Source organism: Salvia splendens, chromosome 2 (genome assembly GCF_004379255.2).
Source record: "Salvia splendens isolate huo1 chromosome 2, SspV2, whole genome shotgun sequence".
Lineage (NCBI taxonomy): Eukaryota > Viridiplantae > Streptophyta > Magnoliopsida > Lamiales > Lamiaceae > Salvia > Salvia splendens.
The window spans coordinates 2,589,119-2,603,629 of NC_056033.1; the positions used below are offsets into that span (position 1 = coordinate 2,589,119).

Here is a 14,511-nt window from a genome sequence, read left to right on the forward strand (position 1 = left end):
ACATTTCACACTGCCAAAATCTAGACTGAGAAATCTTCCAATTTAGACTAAATTCCAAAATATAATCAAATTTCTTTCAAAGCAATCCAGCCACAAAATTTGCGTGAAACTCAATCAACTTTTTGTTAACATGAAATGCTTGAATCATGTATATTGGCGAACGAACAGAAATCGTAACAGAGTCGAGCAACAATATTCTAAAACGAATGCAATCAAATAAATCAGATAGCTAATATTCAAAATAGCTCCGCTGAATTACACTGATTCAGTTGATTTAGCCCCTAAACAGTATCGAAAACTAAAAGTACAATTCAATTCTAATAAGCATAAATCAAGCGCGTTGACAACAACATACACATGTACCGAATCAACAAATCCCAGTTAGAGAGAGAGAGAGAGAGAGAGATGACCTTATGCATTTTGCTTGAAGAAGAGAAAAATTCTCATGCATTTGCCTTCTTTCAGATTCAATTGTCTTCGTCTTTCTCTAATTCTGGCTGTTTTCTTTCTGATTGGGGATTTCTGGAGTGGAGTGTGGAGAAGTATGGCAAGGGTGAAATTACAGAATCCATGTATCCCTCCTAAAACAAATCTTTCAGTTCTTTGCGTTAATTATTCAATTCCTCGATTTTCCCTTCACATTTTGGCGGGGTTTTCCAATAGGGGTAGAGTAGTCTTTTCAACCGAGAAACCATTCACGATGCAGTTTTCGTCTAAAATCATTTGAAATCCCATTTTTTCATATGAATCCAAAATTAATTGAAATACTCAATCGTAAACCGTTCAATTAAAATAATTAAGCGTGACAATAAGTGATGAAATTTGATAGAATTATCTACAAAAATCAATAAAAAAAAGTTGATGGAATCATCAACACAAATCAGGAGATAAATATTAAAGATTATGAGTAATATTCACTCGGACTCTCGTTATTTGTCACATTTTTTCACGATCGTGGATTTTAAGAAATTATTTGACTTTATTATGAATAATGAAAGGAAAAAATTAGTAGAATGTGAATCATGCGTATGCATATTAATTTTATAATAATGGTAAGTAGAATGAGTTGGTAAAATATTGGGTCCACTTACCAACTATAATAAAAATGAAATGAGACAATTAATGGAGATCAGACGCAAATGGTAAAGGGTTAATAGTCATTTAAATCACGAAGTTTGGTCAAATTCTAGTCTATACCATAAACTTTAAAATTGAAATATTAAATAATGAAGTTTTTATTTTTCTTAATGGTTTTCATTCATTCACAAAATCTCATCTTTTAACAATATTAAAAATGTTTCATTAATACTTATAAATATTTTTTCTTTTAGATTCTTTTATTTTGTCATTTCTCTTTTATTTTATTGAAATATCATTTGTAACCTAACAAAAAGGTATCGATATGTCCTTGGATGAAAGAGGAAAAAAATGAAACTCCGTGATATAATAATATTCTAATTTTAAAATTATAGAACATATTAAAATTTGATTAAATTTTGTGACTTAAATAATTATTAATGGGGATGAAGGGAGTTAGCATGTAACAAGAATAAAAGTACTTTAAAGATGAAATGAGAGATAAAATGATAAGTCTGACTTTAATAAAAAGTTGATGGAATCATTGTTGTGAGAGATAAAATGATAAGCTTGACTTTATTAGAAAGTTAATGGAATTATCTACAACAATTAGGAGATAAATATTAAAGATACTAAGTAGTACAATGTACTAACAAGTACTCCATATAAAGACTATCATTGCACTCCTCACACAAACAAGAACTACTATTTATCTTTGGGCTTATTTGAAGGTGAATTTGTCAGATCGTAACCAATTGTAAACTGAGGTAATCATCAATTCTAACTTATTTCCGTAGTTTAAATACTGTTGAATTATGATAGTTGCTATATTTCGAAAATTTCGCAGAGTTCACCACAGTCCACTTAGCCACATGGCCGGAGAGAAACAAGAAAGCTTCAAAATCGTAATGTTCCCATGGCTAGCTCACGGCCACATCTTCCCATACCTCCAGCTCTCCAAAAACCTCATAGCAACACACAACTTCAGCATCTACCTCTGCTCCACCGCCGTCAACCTCCACCACCTCTCCAAACACGCCACCGCCTCTCTCCACCTAGTAGAGCTCCACGTGCCATCTCCCCCCGAGCTCCCTCCCCACCTCCACACCACCAAGAACCTCCCCTCCCGCCTCATCCCAACCCTCATCAACGCCTTCCAAGAATCAACCCCCAGCTTCACACAAACCCTCCAAACCCTAACCCCGGACCTCGTCATCTTCGACACTTTCCAGCCGTGGGCACCCAAGATCGCCTCTTCCTTGGGGATACCTAGCGTCTACTTCTCCGTCTGCGGCGCCTCCTCCATCTCCTACCTCCACCACGTCCACACCTACGGAACTGACGCCGGATTCCCGTCTCCGGCGCTGAGCATGCCGGAGTCGGAGATAGCCCGGATGAGGAACCCGGTTCGGCCGAATATAAAGGGGGCAGATGATGACTATCCCTTTGGGAATTATAGAATATCCACAGACATTGCATTGGTGAAGAGCTGTAGATGTGTTGAAGAGAAATATGTGGACTATCTTTCGAAATTATGCAAGAAAAGGATCGTTTGCACTGGTCCAATGATTGCTTCCGATGCTGATGAGGACGACAGGTTTGAGAAGTCGGAGGTCATGGAGTGGCTGGACAAGAAGGAGGTTGGTTCCACCATATACATCTCCTTTGGGAGTGAATGCTTTTTATCGAAAGAGCAGATTGGGGAGATAGCAAAAGGGCTGCTCCTGGTTAAAGATGTGAACTTTTTGTGGGTGGTGAGGTTCCCTTTTGAGGAGAGGGGGAGGAGGATCGAGGAAGAGATGCCGGTAGGGTTTCTTGAAGAGGTGGGGGAGAGGGGTTTGGTGGTGACGGGATGGGCGGCGCAGAGGAGGGTATTAGGGCATCCGAGTGTTGGAGGGTTTTTGAGCCATTGTGGGAGGAGCTCGGTGACGGAGAGTGTCACGCCCGCATTTCCTAAGGATAGGAAGTACGGTGGACCGCGACTAGGGGAGGAATAAAGAAGCGGGGAAGAAAGGGGAGAACAGGAATATTTGACCCAAAAGCATTTATTAAAAAGAAGTTCACTTCAAACATTGTACTAAGAAGACATTTCTAAAGTTAATGTAAACAGAGTTAAATAAAAACAATGTATCGGATTACAAAGCAGCGGAAAAGACCAAAAGACAGATGATGCCGGGTATGACGACACGACACCATCCAAAAGACCAAGTAAAACACTCATTTGGCTTTCACTGCTCAACATCCGTCATCCCCATCGCCGCTCAACCTGCACATTAAGAAAACAACATGCAGGGCTGAGTACTTATTGCACTCAGTGGACACACGCCAAAATCATAGTTTGTCATGCCACATCAGTGTAACCTTGGGGTTTTAAGTGTAAGAAAGTAACCCAAGTACACAAAATATATTTCATAAATTCGACTGCGCAGTCATTTTCAGATATTGCCACCCTTATTCCCACTATCATACACTATCTGATCCAACCATGACAAGGGGCGTGGCCACACCCCAGGTCAACTAGACCGGCCAACTTGCTCTCAGATGGCTCCCGGTCTCGTGTACACTAGCCTGAGGGTTCGCAGCCCAACAGACCCGAATTCGATTAAACATATGTGGTAAACCACTTCAGATAGGTTTCAAAACAAAACAATTGGCAAGACAAACAGTTCACCTCCATAAACATTTCCGGAACAAAGTCCGTATTTAAAGATAACCCACATAAAAGTAGGGTAGAAAAGCCCACCTCGATTGCTTAGCTTTTAAAACAGTTCCCTTCAACCACACTTTCCTCGAAAAAGATCACCCTTTTGAAAGATAAATAAATCATGATTAGAGTCAGGGTAGACGATGTTTAAACGACAATGCATGATTCCTACGTGGACGACTTCAACATCTAGCACGTTACACGAACACACACTTAACAACATCTCATAAGCCAAACACACAAAGACACGCCCGAAAACACACCCCGCACGCACCCGACACGCATACGACGTACTCAAAACGCGCACACGACACACACACAACACTCAAACTCCTGGCATACCCTTACTGTGCAACGGCTCACTTGGCTCGGAAAAGGTTCGGAAAAAGCTCGGAAAAAGGATCGGCGTCTCGGCCTGGCTCGGTGTCTCGGCCGCCTGGCTCGGCACCTCGGCCGACCGTCTCGGCCGCCTGGCTCGGCACCTCGGCCGACCGTCTCGGCCGCCTGGCTCGGCACCTCGGCCGCCTGGCTCGGCACCTCGGCCGACCGTCTCGGCCGCCTGGCTCGGCACCTCGGCCGCCTGTCTCGGCACAGCTCGGCACCTGTCTCGGCACAGCTCGGCACCTGTCTCGGCACAGCTCGGCACTTGTCTCGGCACAGCTCGGCACCTGTCTCGGCACAGCTCGGCACCTGTCTCGGCACAGCTCGGCACCTGTCTCGGCACAGCTCGGCACCTGTCTCGGCACAGCTCGGCACCTGTCTCGGCACAGTCCAGTGTACACTCACTTTCCTCCAACCTCCGATTCTCAAACCCTATACGACAAACACACCACGCATTCTACATCCCAAAACACACCCAAACACCTGGGATCATCCCTTCCAGACTCTCCACAAATCTGCCCTAGGCTGAACCCAACAACTCTCGGCCAACACACACGAAAACCCTCGAACCAAACACTGATTTTCCCGAGCCATCTCTTGGCCAAACACACCCACATGCTTCACAAAACACAACACTCAGAAACACACCCAAAGCACACACAAACATCACCCAGAACACACCACACGCAGAACTGCGCAGTTTACTTGCAAAAATCATAGTAAAATCATACGACATCCAATGAAGCTGAAATTTACACACCACACCGAAGACACATCCAAGTTTATACGGTTAAAATTTCGTACCAAAAGGAGATCGTTTGCTCAGTCAAAACGGGGTCGGAACCCACTGTCAGTTACTAACAAAACATGCTCGACAACAACACATAATCACAAAACCTATTCAGCATCTAAACCTTCCCAAAACGTCCTACATGCATGTTTTTCGAATTAAACGAGAGTTGAGGCCTTGTATTACCTTTCCCGGATAGTTCAACGTAGTGTAAAAGCTTTACTTCCTCTTACGACTCCGATTCACGACGAAGGAGGGTATCACCTTGAGGAATCCAAGAAGATGATGAGAGGGAGTGAATGGAAGAAGGTAAAAACCGAGAGGGAGAAGGGAGGAAGCTTACCGGTGTTGAGATTGTGAGGGAGAAGAGAGAACCGATGATTGATTGTGATTGGGAAGGGAAAGATATCGGTTTTGTGGGAGTGGGGGGGGTTGAGAAGATCGTGGGGTGAGGGAGAGAACCGAGAGAGAGAGGGAGAGAGAGAGAGAGAGAGATATTTAATTTATTAATTAGGATATTAATTTGCTTTTCAAAAACCATAAACTAAATATTCACACCCATAAATAATGTAAAACAAATAAAACATACCACACCATATCTTAAACAAGATATACACAAAAAGCAAACACCCTTTAATTAAAAAAAACGGACATTACAGAGAGCTTGTATTTTGGGATTCCGGTGGTGGGGGCTGGGATGAACGTGGAGCAGCCGTTGAATGCGCAATGGGTGGAGGAGCTGGGGGTGGGGGTGGAGGTTGAGAGGGAGGGTGGGGTAGGGGTGTATTTAGGGGAGGAGATTGGGAGGGGGATTGAGAAGGTGATGGTGGTGGAGAAGGAGGGTTTGAGGAGTAGGGCTAGGAGTTTGAGTGAGCTGATGAGACAAAAGGAGGGAGAGGAGGTGAGAGAAATGGCTTCTAGGCTTTTCGACATTTGTGTCAAGAACAAGAGGATGACATGAGTTCACTTGTTTGGTTTGATAGATAAACAACATTAGCTGCTGCTGTTGTTGTTGTATTTTTTGTTTTGTTTATGATTGGGGCTTGGTTCAGGCTGGTTCGTTGAATAACTAAATGGAATGACAATTTTGTGACTCATTATACATTCATGAATATATATAGATTAATCATTTGGAAGTGATTTAAAGACTCTTCTCGACCTGTTTTAAGGTTTCATGATATATTGATACAAGATCAAGTAAAAAAATTTACTTGGTTGATACAAATAATAATCCTTTTCTGCAGGGGCGGAGCTAGGAATTTGTAGAGAGGGGGCAAATTTTTGTACGAAGGAATTTTAAATATTTTTGAAGAGGGGCATTTAGTAAGAGATTGAATGAAATAAAATTTATCATAGGTAATATTTATACATGTGCTGGAAAATGAGGAGGGGCTAATGCCCCACCTCCACCTAGACATAATATAGATTCGCCCCTGCTTTTTTTTTGGTATAATTAATTAGGAGAATACTGTGATCTTTTAAGAAATCTTCTTAATATAGAACCAATCCTATTTGTTGAATGATTCGATACACACAAGTCACATTTTTTAACTAAATTATATATGGTTTTTAATTATAATAATGTGAGAATGATACAATTGTTTATTGAAGCGCTATGTGAAAAACCCATCAATATTTATATTGATACTATATGTTAAAGAGATTAATATTGTGTGTGGCATAATCTGTTATTATAAATGCATAATACTGGCATAGAAAACCATATGGTATACTAATATTGTGTGAGAGAATTTGATATTCCCTCGATCCCATAGAAATAGACACTATTTTTCTTTTTCGTCTGTTCCGTGAAAATAATCCTATGTCAATTTATGAAAACTTTTACAAAATTCACTACCACTACTAATAATGTAGATCCCACCGTCTGCTAACATTATTTCAATTTCTTTTCTCCTTATCTCCTATTATCATTCTCAAAGTGCATATTTCCATGGAACGGAGGGAAGATTATATATTTATAATACCTATATACTGATATAGTATATGATAGATATCATATGATAATATTTGACTGTTTTTTAAAATACGTATATAAGCATGATACTAATGACAGATCGACAAATTAATTTCCATGGGATCGGACGAAATAACAAATATCATAATTAAACAATACTTTTTTACAAATACTGCTAGTAGTACAATTTAAGTAACATTATACGATATTTAATCTAGTTAGCATCTAATATATCACTTTGTATTGCATATAGCATATGCATATAAAGATCGTTAGTTTTAAAGAGGGAAGGTTCAAAGCAAGTTGAAATTTTGTATTGCTATCTTTGTATTTGAAGCTATCAATGGAAGATTTTTTGAATGAAAAAAAAGGAAGTATGAAGTTAAAGAAGGTTAAATGCTATATGTTCGTATAGAGAAATGCTACAGTATATGAAATTATATGATGAGAAGATAAAATAAGATATGAAAACTACGTATATAAAAAACAGCACTTTGCAAATATTAGTAATTTAATAAGTATAAATAGGGGCATTATGATTATTTCAAATTCGAATATTTGTCTTCTAGAGAAAAGAGTGCAGTGCAGCCATGTGCTTTGAAGATGAAATGATAAGTTAGACTTCATTAAAAAGTTGATGGAATTATCTGCAAAAATTAGGAGATAAATATTAAAGAATATCTAGGTACTATATGACAAGAATAAAATCACTTTGAAGATTAAATGAGAGATAAAACGATAAGTTAGACTTAATTGAAAAAGTAGATGGAATTATCTACAAAAAAATAGGAGATAAATATTAAAGAATATTCAGATACTATGTAACAAGAATAAAAAGACTGTCATTTCACTCCCTCACACACACACACACACACAAGAAATATTCATCTCTGGGCTCATTTGAAGGTGAATCCTCGGATAAATGCGTATGTAAGTAGTAATTCGAGGCGATCTTCAATTCTAACTTATTTTCATAGCTCAAAAATTGATAAATGTATCTAAATTGATAGTTGCATGCTTGATAAGTATAAAAGTGAAAGAATATGTTTATATGTGGTTGTGTCCGAAGCTTAGTCGATTCATTGAGTATAGTTGGTATGTGATAGGATTAAAATACTGCTAGAACTATAGGTGTAAAAAAGTGGCATGTGTTATGATAATACATGCTAATGTGCTATCGACACATGCTATTAATCTATTGTTGGTAAATTGTTTGTGTACCCATGTTTTAAGACCAAGCACATTAGTGGAGCTATCTGTATAAAATAAGGTAATGTTTAAAATCTTGTCTAACATAGACTTGGTGATGATAGGTAATGATTCTCTCTTATCTGTATAAGTGTGAATAACCATCTTCCTTATTAGGTCTTTTAAGGAGGTGAAAGATCCCATTTATAATAGGTTAGATTGTCTAATGTTATTGACGCTATTAAGATTATGTGATCTTATCTTTCTGCGCTAGCCCTTATCATAATGGCCCCTATTGTTTTTTTCAGAAAATCAGGACAGAGACATGGCTGAAAACGGAGTGTCATCAATGGAGGCAAATCAAACTATGTTGAGCATTCTAATGTTTCCATGGTTGGGGCATGGCCATGTATCCCCTTATCTTCAACTAGCCAAGAATCTTTCAAAGAAAAACTTCACAATATACTATTGTTCAACACCTGTCAATCTTGATTCAATTAGAGGAGCCCTTGCTAGGAGCTCAGATAGCCCCACGATCCATCTAGTCGAGCTTCATCTTCCATCATCACCCGAGTTTCCTCCGGAGTACCACACCACGAAAAATATACTACCAACTCTCATTCCCAAACTCTTTGAGGCATTTAGCCAATCAAAATCAAGTTTCTATACCATAGTTTCCTCCCTAAAACCTGATATGGTGATATACGATAGATTTCAGCCGTGGGCGGCCACAGCTTCCTCGTCTCTAGGCATTCCCGCCGTTAATTTTACACCAGGAGCAGCTTCAGTGCATGCATTTTACTACCACCTCTTGAGAAAGAGTGACTCACCTTTCCCTTATGAAGCATTGTATCTTCAAGACTACGAAGAAAGGCCCTCTCAAAACGCAGTGGTGTCAAAGATCATCCAGGAAGATGATAAAAATTCTGGATTTGCTCATTTCGAGCTATCTCAAGACATTATCTTGGTAAAGACAAGCAGAAGTTTCGAAGGGAAGTACATGGACTACTTATCAGTTTTGCTGCAGAAGACAATTGTCTCTGTCGGTCCACTTATTGCACGAGCAGCGGGTGAGGATGATGAATCAGGGATCTTGCAATGGCTGAGCAGCAAGAGCCAGTTTTCAACTGTTTTCATCTCTGCCGGGAGTGAGAACTACTTTTCCAAGGACCAGATGCAAGAGGTAGCTAAGGGGCTGGAGATTTCCAAGGTGAACTTCATATGGGTTGTGAGGTTTCCTCATGGAGAGAGAGTTTCTCTAGATGAGATGCTGCCAAAGGGATTTCTTGACAGAGTGGGAGAGAGAGGCAAGATAGTTCAAGGATGGGCACGACAGGATGGCATTCTAGCACATCCTAGTGTTGGGGCTTTTGTGTCTCATTGTGGTTGGAACTCTACACTTGAGAGCATTCATTTTCGTGTGCCGGTAATATGCATACCTTTCAAGCTCGACCAGCCACTGAATGCTAGGTTAATGGTGGAGGCCGGTGTGGCTGTTGAGGTGGTAAGGGATGGAAGTGGAAATTTCAACAGCAAAGAGTTTGCCAATGCAATCAAGAAGGTGATTTTTGAGAAAACGGGCCAAGAAATGAGGGAGAAGGCTGCAGAACTGAGTGAGAAAATGAAAAACGAAGATGAAGGTGTGATAAATGAAGCAGCAGAGCAACTGAGGAAAATTTGCATGGAGCATAAGCAGAAGAAGTAGTAAACCTTCTCAAACAAGCATATGAAGTGAGCTTCATATCAATGTTATCAAATAAAAGCAATGAATAAATGAATAAAACTATCTGCTTTAGCAAAATGAGAGCTCTGCAATCAAAAGCTAAAATCAAGGTGTATAACAATACACCAATCAGCCATATTTTCTCATATACTAATATACTTATGAACTCTATCACAATTAAGAAATCTTATATAGAAACCAAAATTTCTAAATCAATTGATGTTCAGCAATGAAGTTAGTAGACCTTAATTTCTAAATCACATTGATAGAGTTGTGATTTGTGCATTCTAAGAGAGTAGACCTTTCCAGGTATTTGCTCTGAAACTGTTCTTTGCAGGGCTGCAACATTTCACACGGCCAAAATCTAGACTGAGAAATCTTCTTTCATAGACTAAATTCCATTATATAATCAAATTTCTTTCATTGCAATCCAGCCACAAAATTTGCGTGAAACTCAATCATTTTTTGTCAACATGAAAACTGACGAACAAATAGAAATCTTCACAAAATCGAGCAATAATATCCTAAAACGGAATGCAATCAAATAAATCACATAGCTAATATTCAAAATAGCTCAGCAGATTTACACTGATCCAGTTGATTTAGCCCCCAATTCAGTATCGACAACTAAAAGTACAGTTCAATCCAGTTAACCTCTCCATCTAATCAGCAGAAATAAAACTCGTTGACAACAACAATCACATGTACCGATTCAACAAATTCCAGTTAGAGAGAGAGAGAGAGAGATGACCTTATGCATTTTGCTCTCTTTCGGATTCAATTTTCTGCGTCCTTCTCGAATTCTGGCTGTTTTCTTTCTGATTGGGGATTTCTATAGGGGAGATTTTCTTTAATTTTTTTATTCCTTGATTTCCCTCTTTTAACTTCGATTTTGGCGGGGTTTTACGTTTATCTATTTTTGTGTGATTTATGTGAGAGAGGAATTTCCAACAGGGGTAGAGTTGTCTTTTCCACCTAGAAAGCAGCCTCAACATCGATACGATAACGCAGTGGCTTTGGTCCGTCCCATAGGTTAATGCGAGACATTTTGCGGTCCTTGCCGAGGCATCCGCAATGTGGGATGGGTCATGATCCACGGAATGAAACATATCCAAGATGCGTTGGAGGGGGCTCACGGGTCTGGACCTTTTTTTGTCAAATCAAACCAACTCTTGGTCGAGAATAGTTTTCCGATGCAAAAAAATCACCGATTTAATTTAGAGCGAATATAATTTGTTCACTAAATAAGTTAAAATAAATAAATATAATGTTATAGGATGTAGAGGAGTTAAAATAAGTATAGTGTGAAAATTAGAATGATTAAAACGAGCCTTGGTAATTAAGTTGTCATTTTTGAAAAAATTAAACATTGTAACGACTGAGCAATGTTTCGATTCTAATATATTGATAACTAGGATTTAAATGCTACATGTAGCTAGGTACCGAGATATGTTAAATTATATGATGAGAAAATAAAATAAGAACAAAAAGTATAGAAAAATAGCAACTTTGTAAATACAACTAGTTATAAGGGTAATATGATAATTTCAAATCTAAAATAGTCATCTTCTAGAGAAAAAGAGTGCAGCCAAACAAGAGATAAAATGATAGGTTAGACTTAACAAAAAAGGTTGATGGAATAATATATCTACAATAATTAGGAGATAATATTAAAGAATATTATAGGTACTATGCAACAAGAATAAAGACTTTAGAGATGAAATAAGAGATAAAATGATAAGTTCGACTTCATTAAAAAGTTGAATGAATTATCTACATTAATTAGGAGATAGATATTAAAGAATCTTTTATATACTTATGTAATTAACAAGAATATAAATACGTTAATTTCACTCCCTCACACATACAAGAGATATTCATCTTTGGGCTCATTTGAAGGTGAATTAGTCAGATACGCATATTGTAATCCGAGGTAATCTTCAATTCCAACTTATTTTCATAGTTATGAAAGTGTTAAGTATCTAATTTGATAGTTGCTATGCTTCGAAAATTTTGAGGATGATTTTTTAGCATGTGTAAAATCTTGAATTATTGGATAATACTAGTATGTGATTCTAGAATAGAATAAGCATGCCTTGATACTTATATTCAAAGTTAAAATAACATACTTGTAGTTGTAGAATCTAGAAGGATCGAAAATATTGTTATATATATAGTGGTTAGAATGATTATAGAAGTATATGATATAAATTAATATGATTGAATTTGAGAATTGTATGGAAAGTGAAATGTATGGTCAAGATTATGGTGACCGAAAATATGCATTCCTAGGGGTTTAATGCTATGAATTTTTATCGATTTCTTTTATTTTTATTTTTGGAGATAGATTATTTTGTAATCCTCAGTATGTAGACATATGTAAAATTTCCCTTCATTAATAGGTGTCGACGTTTTTTTCTTAATTTGAGGATATGATGTAAGCTTAAGAACTATCATTGACTTTAAAAGTGAGTAGACGCTTAATATAAGTAGACGAAAATGCACAACACATTCACCCCTCGCTCTCTCTCCCATCTCTCTACTTCTCTTTCTGCTTGCCTCCGCCGTTTCACCGCCGTCTCGGTTGCTGTTCTCTGCCGTGGCCGCCTACGCTCTGCATCTCCTCCTTTCCCTCCTTCATTTCTCAGCTCTCTCTCGGTAAAAAACTGCATGCATGCACACTATATACTCATATATTTATGTAGAAAAATTATAAATGCACCTTTACAAATTGCAGGATTAAGAATTAAGTTGGGGTAATATTTGATGTTTGAGCAAAAATAGAAATACAAATTAAAGCAAATTTAACATAATTGAAAGTTTGTTAGTAGCATAATATATTTGAGAACATAAATTTGGAGTTAATTATGCCATATATATGGATTCAGTGACTTGCTTTAATATTTATGAAGTTATGTTTACTGAGATATATGGCGGTTCATTTTGGCACATATATCATGTAGGATTAACTTTTGTATTTTCTGATTCTGATGTGCTATAAATTATCTACACACTATGGTTATATTGCATGGGTACATATAATTAGTATACTTACATCCGCTAGTCTTAGTATCAGTTAGTATGCGAAAATAGAATTTTATTCACTATGCTTTATAGTACTGGAATTGTGGCATCTACTATTCAGTTAATCTTCGGTTAAGTAGCGGGTGTTATAATCATAATTGTTACGCATCAATATATTCCGTTCCAACCAATTTTTATATTTGTTCTATTATTTTTCCGCGGGCGCCTGCCCTTATCGTGATGGTTCCCTATTCAGGACATATAGATGGCTGAAAACAGAGTTCCATCAGTGGAGGCAAATGAAACTATGTTGAGCATTCTATTGTTTCCATGGTTGGGACATGGACATGTAGCCCCTTATCTTCAACTAGCCAAGAATCTCTCTAAGAGAAACTTCAAAATATACTATTGTTCAACACCTGTCAGTCTCGAGTCAGTCAGAGGAGATCTTGCAAGGAGCTCAGATGGCGCCACGATCCATCTAGTCGAGCTTCATCTGCCATCATCACCCGAGCTTCCTCCAGAATACCACACCACGAAAAACATACCACCAAATCTCATTCCCAAACTCTTTGAGGCCTTTAGCCAGTCAAAATCCAATTTCTCTACCATACTTTCCTCCCTAAAACCTGATATGGTGATCTACGACAGATTTCAGCCGTGGGCGGCCACAGCCTCCTCGTCTCTAGGCATTCCCGCCGTTCATTTGGCAACAGGAGCAGCTGCAGTGCTTTCATTTTACTACCACCTCTCGGGAATGAGGAAGTCGCCTTTCCCTTATGATGCATTGTATCTTCAAGACTATGAAGAAAATCCCTATGACAACGCGGTCGTGTTAAAGGTCATCCAGGAAGATAATCAACATTCTGGATATGGTCATTTCAACCTATCTCAAGACATTATCTTGGTAAAGACAAGTAGGAGTTTCGAAGGGAAGTACATTGACTACTTATCTGGCTTGCTGCAGAAAAAAATAGTCTCCGTTGGTCCACTTATTGTACGAGCAATGGGTAAGGATGATGATTCAGGGATCCTGCAATGGCTGAGCAGCAAAAGCCGGTTTTCGACTGTTTTCATCTCTTGTGGGAGTGAGAACTACTTGTCCAAGGATCAGATGCAAGAGGTAGCTAAGGGGCTGGAGATTTCCGAGGTGAACTTCATATGGGTTGTGAGGTTTCCTCAAGGGGAGAGAGTTTCTCTAGACGAGATGCTGCCAAAGGGATTTCTCGACAGAGTGGGAGAGAGAGGCCGGATTATTCAAGGATGGGCACCACAGGATGGCATTCTAGCACATCCTAGTATTGGTGCTTTTGTGAGTCATTGTGGTTGGAACTCAACACTCGAGAGCATTCATTTTGGTGTGCCGGTCATAAGCATGCCTTTCAAGCTCGACCAGCCACTGAATGCCAGGTTAATGGTGGAGGCTGGTGTGGCTGTTGAGGTGGTAAGGGATGGATGTGGAAATTTCAGTAGCCAAGAGTTTGCCAATGCAATCAAGAAGGTGATTGTTGAGGAAACGGGCCAAGAAATGAGGGAGAAGGCTGCAAAACTGAGTGAGAAAATGAAAGACGAAGATGAACGTGTGATGAATGAAGCAGCAGAGCAACTGAGGAAAATTTGTTTGGAGCATAAGCAGAAGAAGTAGTAAC

General features: G+C 38.7%; 3 protein-coding genes across 3 annotated transcripts; all 3 read left to right on the forward strand.

Moving 5' to 3' along the window:
- The first annotated feature begins 1,949 nt into the window (after positions 1-1,949).
- LOC121793139 (UDP-glucosyltransferase 29-like) lies at positions 1,950-5,913 on the forward strand. Its single transcript, XM_042191325.1, has 2 exons — positions 1,950-3,012; positions 5,612-5,913. The coding sequence occupies exons 1-2, from the start codon at positions 1,950-1,952 to the stop codon at positions 5,911-5,913; spliced, it is 1,365 nt and encodes a 454-aa protein (XP_042047259.1).
- Positions 5,914-7,799: 1,886 nt separating this feature from the next.
- LOC121769515 (beta-D-glucosyl crocetin beta-1,6-glucosyltransferase-like) lies at positions 7,800-9,916 on the forward strand. The gene is made up of 2 exons (XM_042166347.1): positions 7,800-7,857; positions 8,424-9,916. Exon 2 carries the CDS (start codon positions 8,441-8,443, stop codon positions 9,818-9,820), a length of 1,380 nt encoding a protein of 459 aa, XP_042022281.1. The 5' UTR covers positions 7,800-7,857; positions 8,424-8,440; the 3' UTR covers positions 9,821-9,916.
- A 2,464-nt stretch (positions 9,917-12,380) lies between these two features.
- LOC121793140 (beta-D-glucosyl crocetin beta-1,6-glucosyltransferase-like) lies at positions 12,381-14,507 on the forward strand. The gene is made up of 2 exons (XM_042191326.1): positions 12,381-12,496; positions 13,119-14,507. Exon 2 carries the CDS (start codon positions 13,128-13,130, stop codon positions 14,505-14,507), a length of 1,380 nt encoding a protein of 459 aa, XP_042047260.1. The 5' UTR covers positions 12,381-12,496; positions 13,119-13,127.
- The last annotated feature ends 4 nt before the right edge of the window (positions 14,508-14,511 follow it).

Excerpts from the sequence above, each read along its gene's own strand:
- LOC121793139 (XM_042191325.1), top strand. The coding sequence starts at position 1,950 with ATGGCCGGAGAGAAACAAGAAAGCTTCAAAATCGTAATGTTCCCATGG. Across the intron at positions 3,013-5,611 it reads GAGGAGCTCGGTGACGGAGA|AGAGCTTGTATTTTGGGATT; the intron begins GTGTCACGCCCG and ends CGGACATTACAG.
- LOC121793140 (XM_042191326.1), top strand. The coding sequence starts at position 13,128 with ATGGCTGAAAACAGAGTTCCATCAGTGGAGGCAAATGAAACTATGTTG.
- LOC121769515 (XM_042166347.1), top strand. The coding sequence starts at position 8,441 with ATGGCTGAAAACGGAGTGTCATCAATGGAGGCAAATCAAACTATGTTG.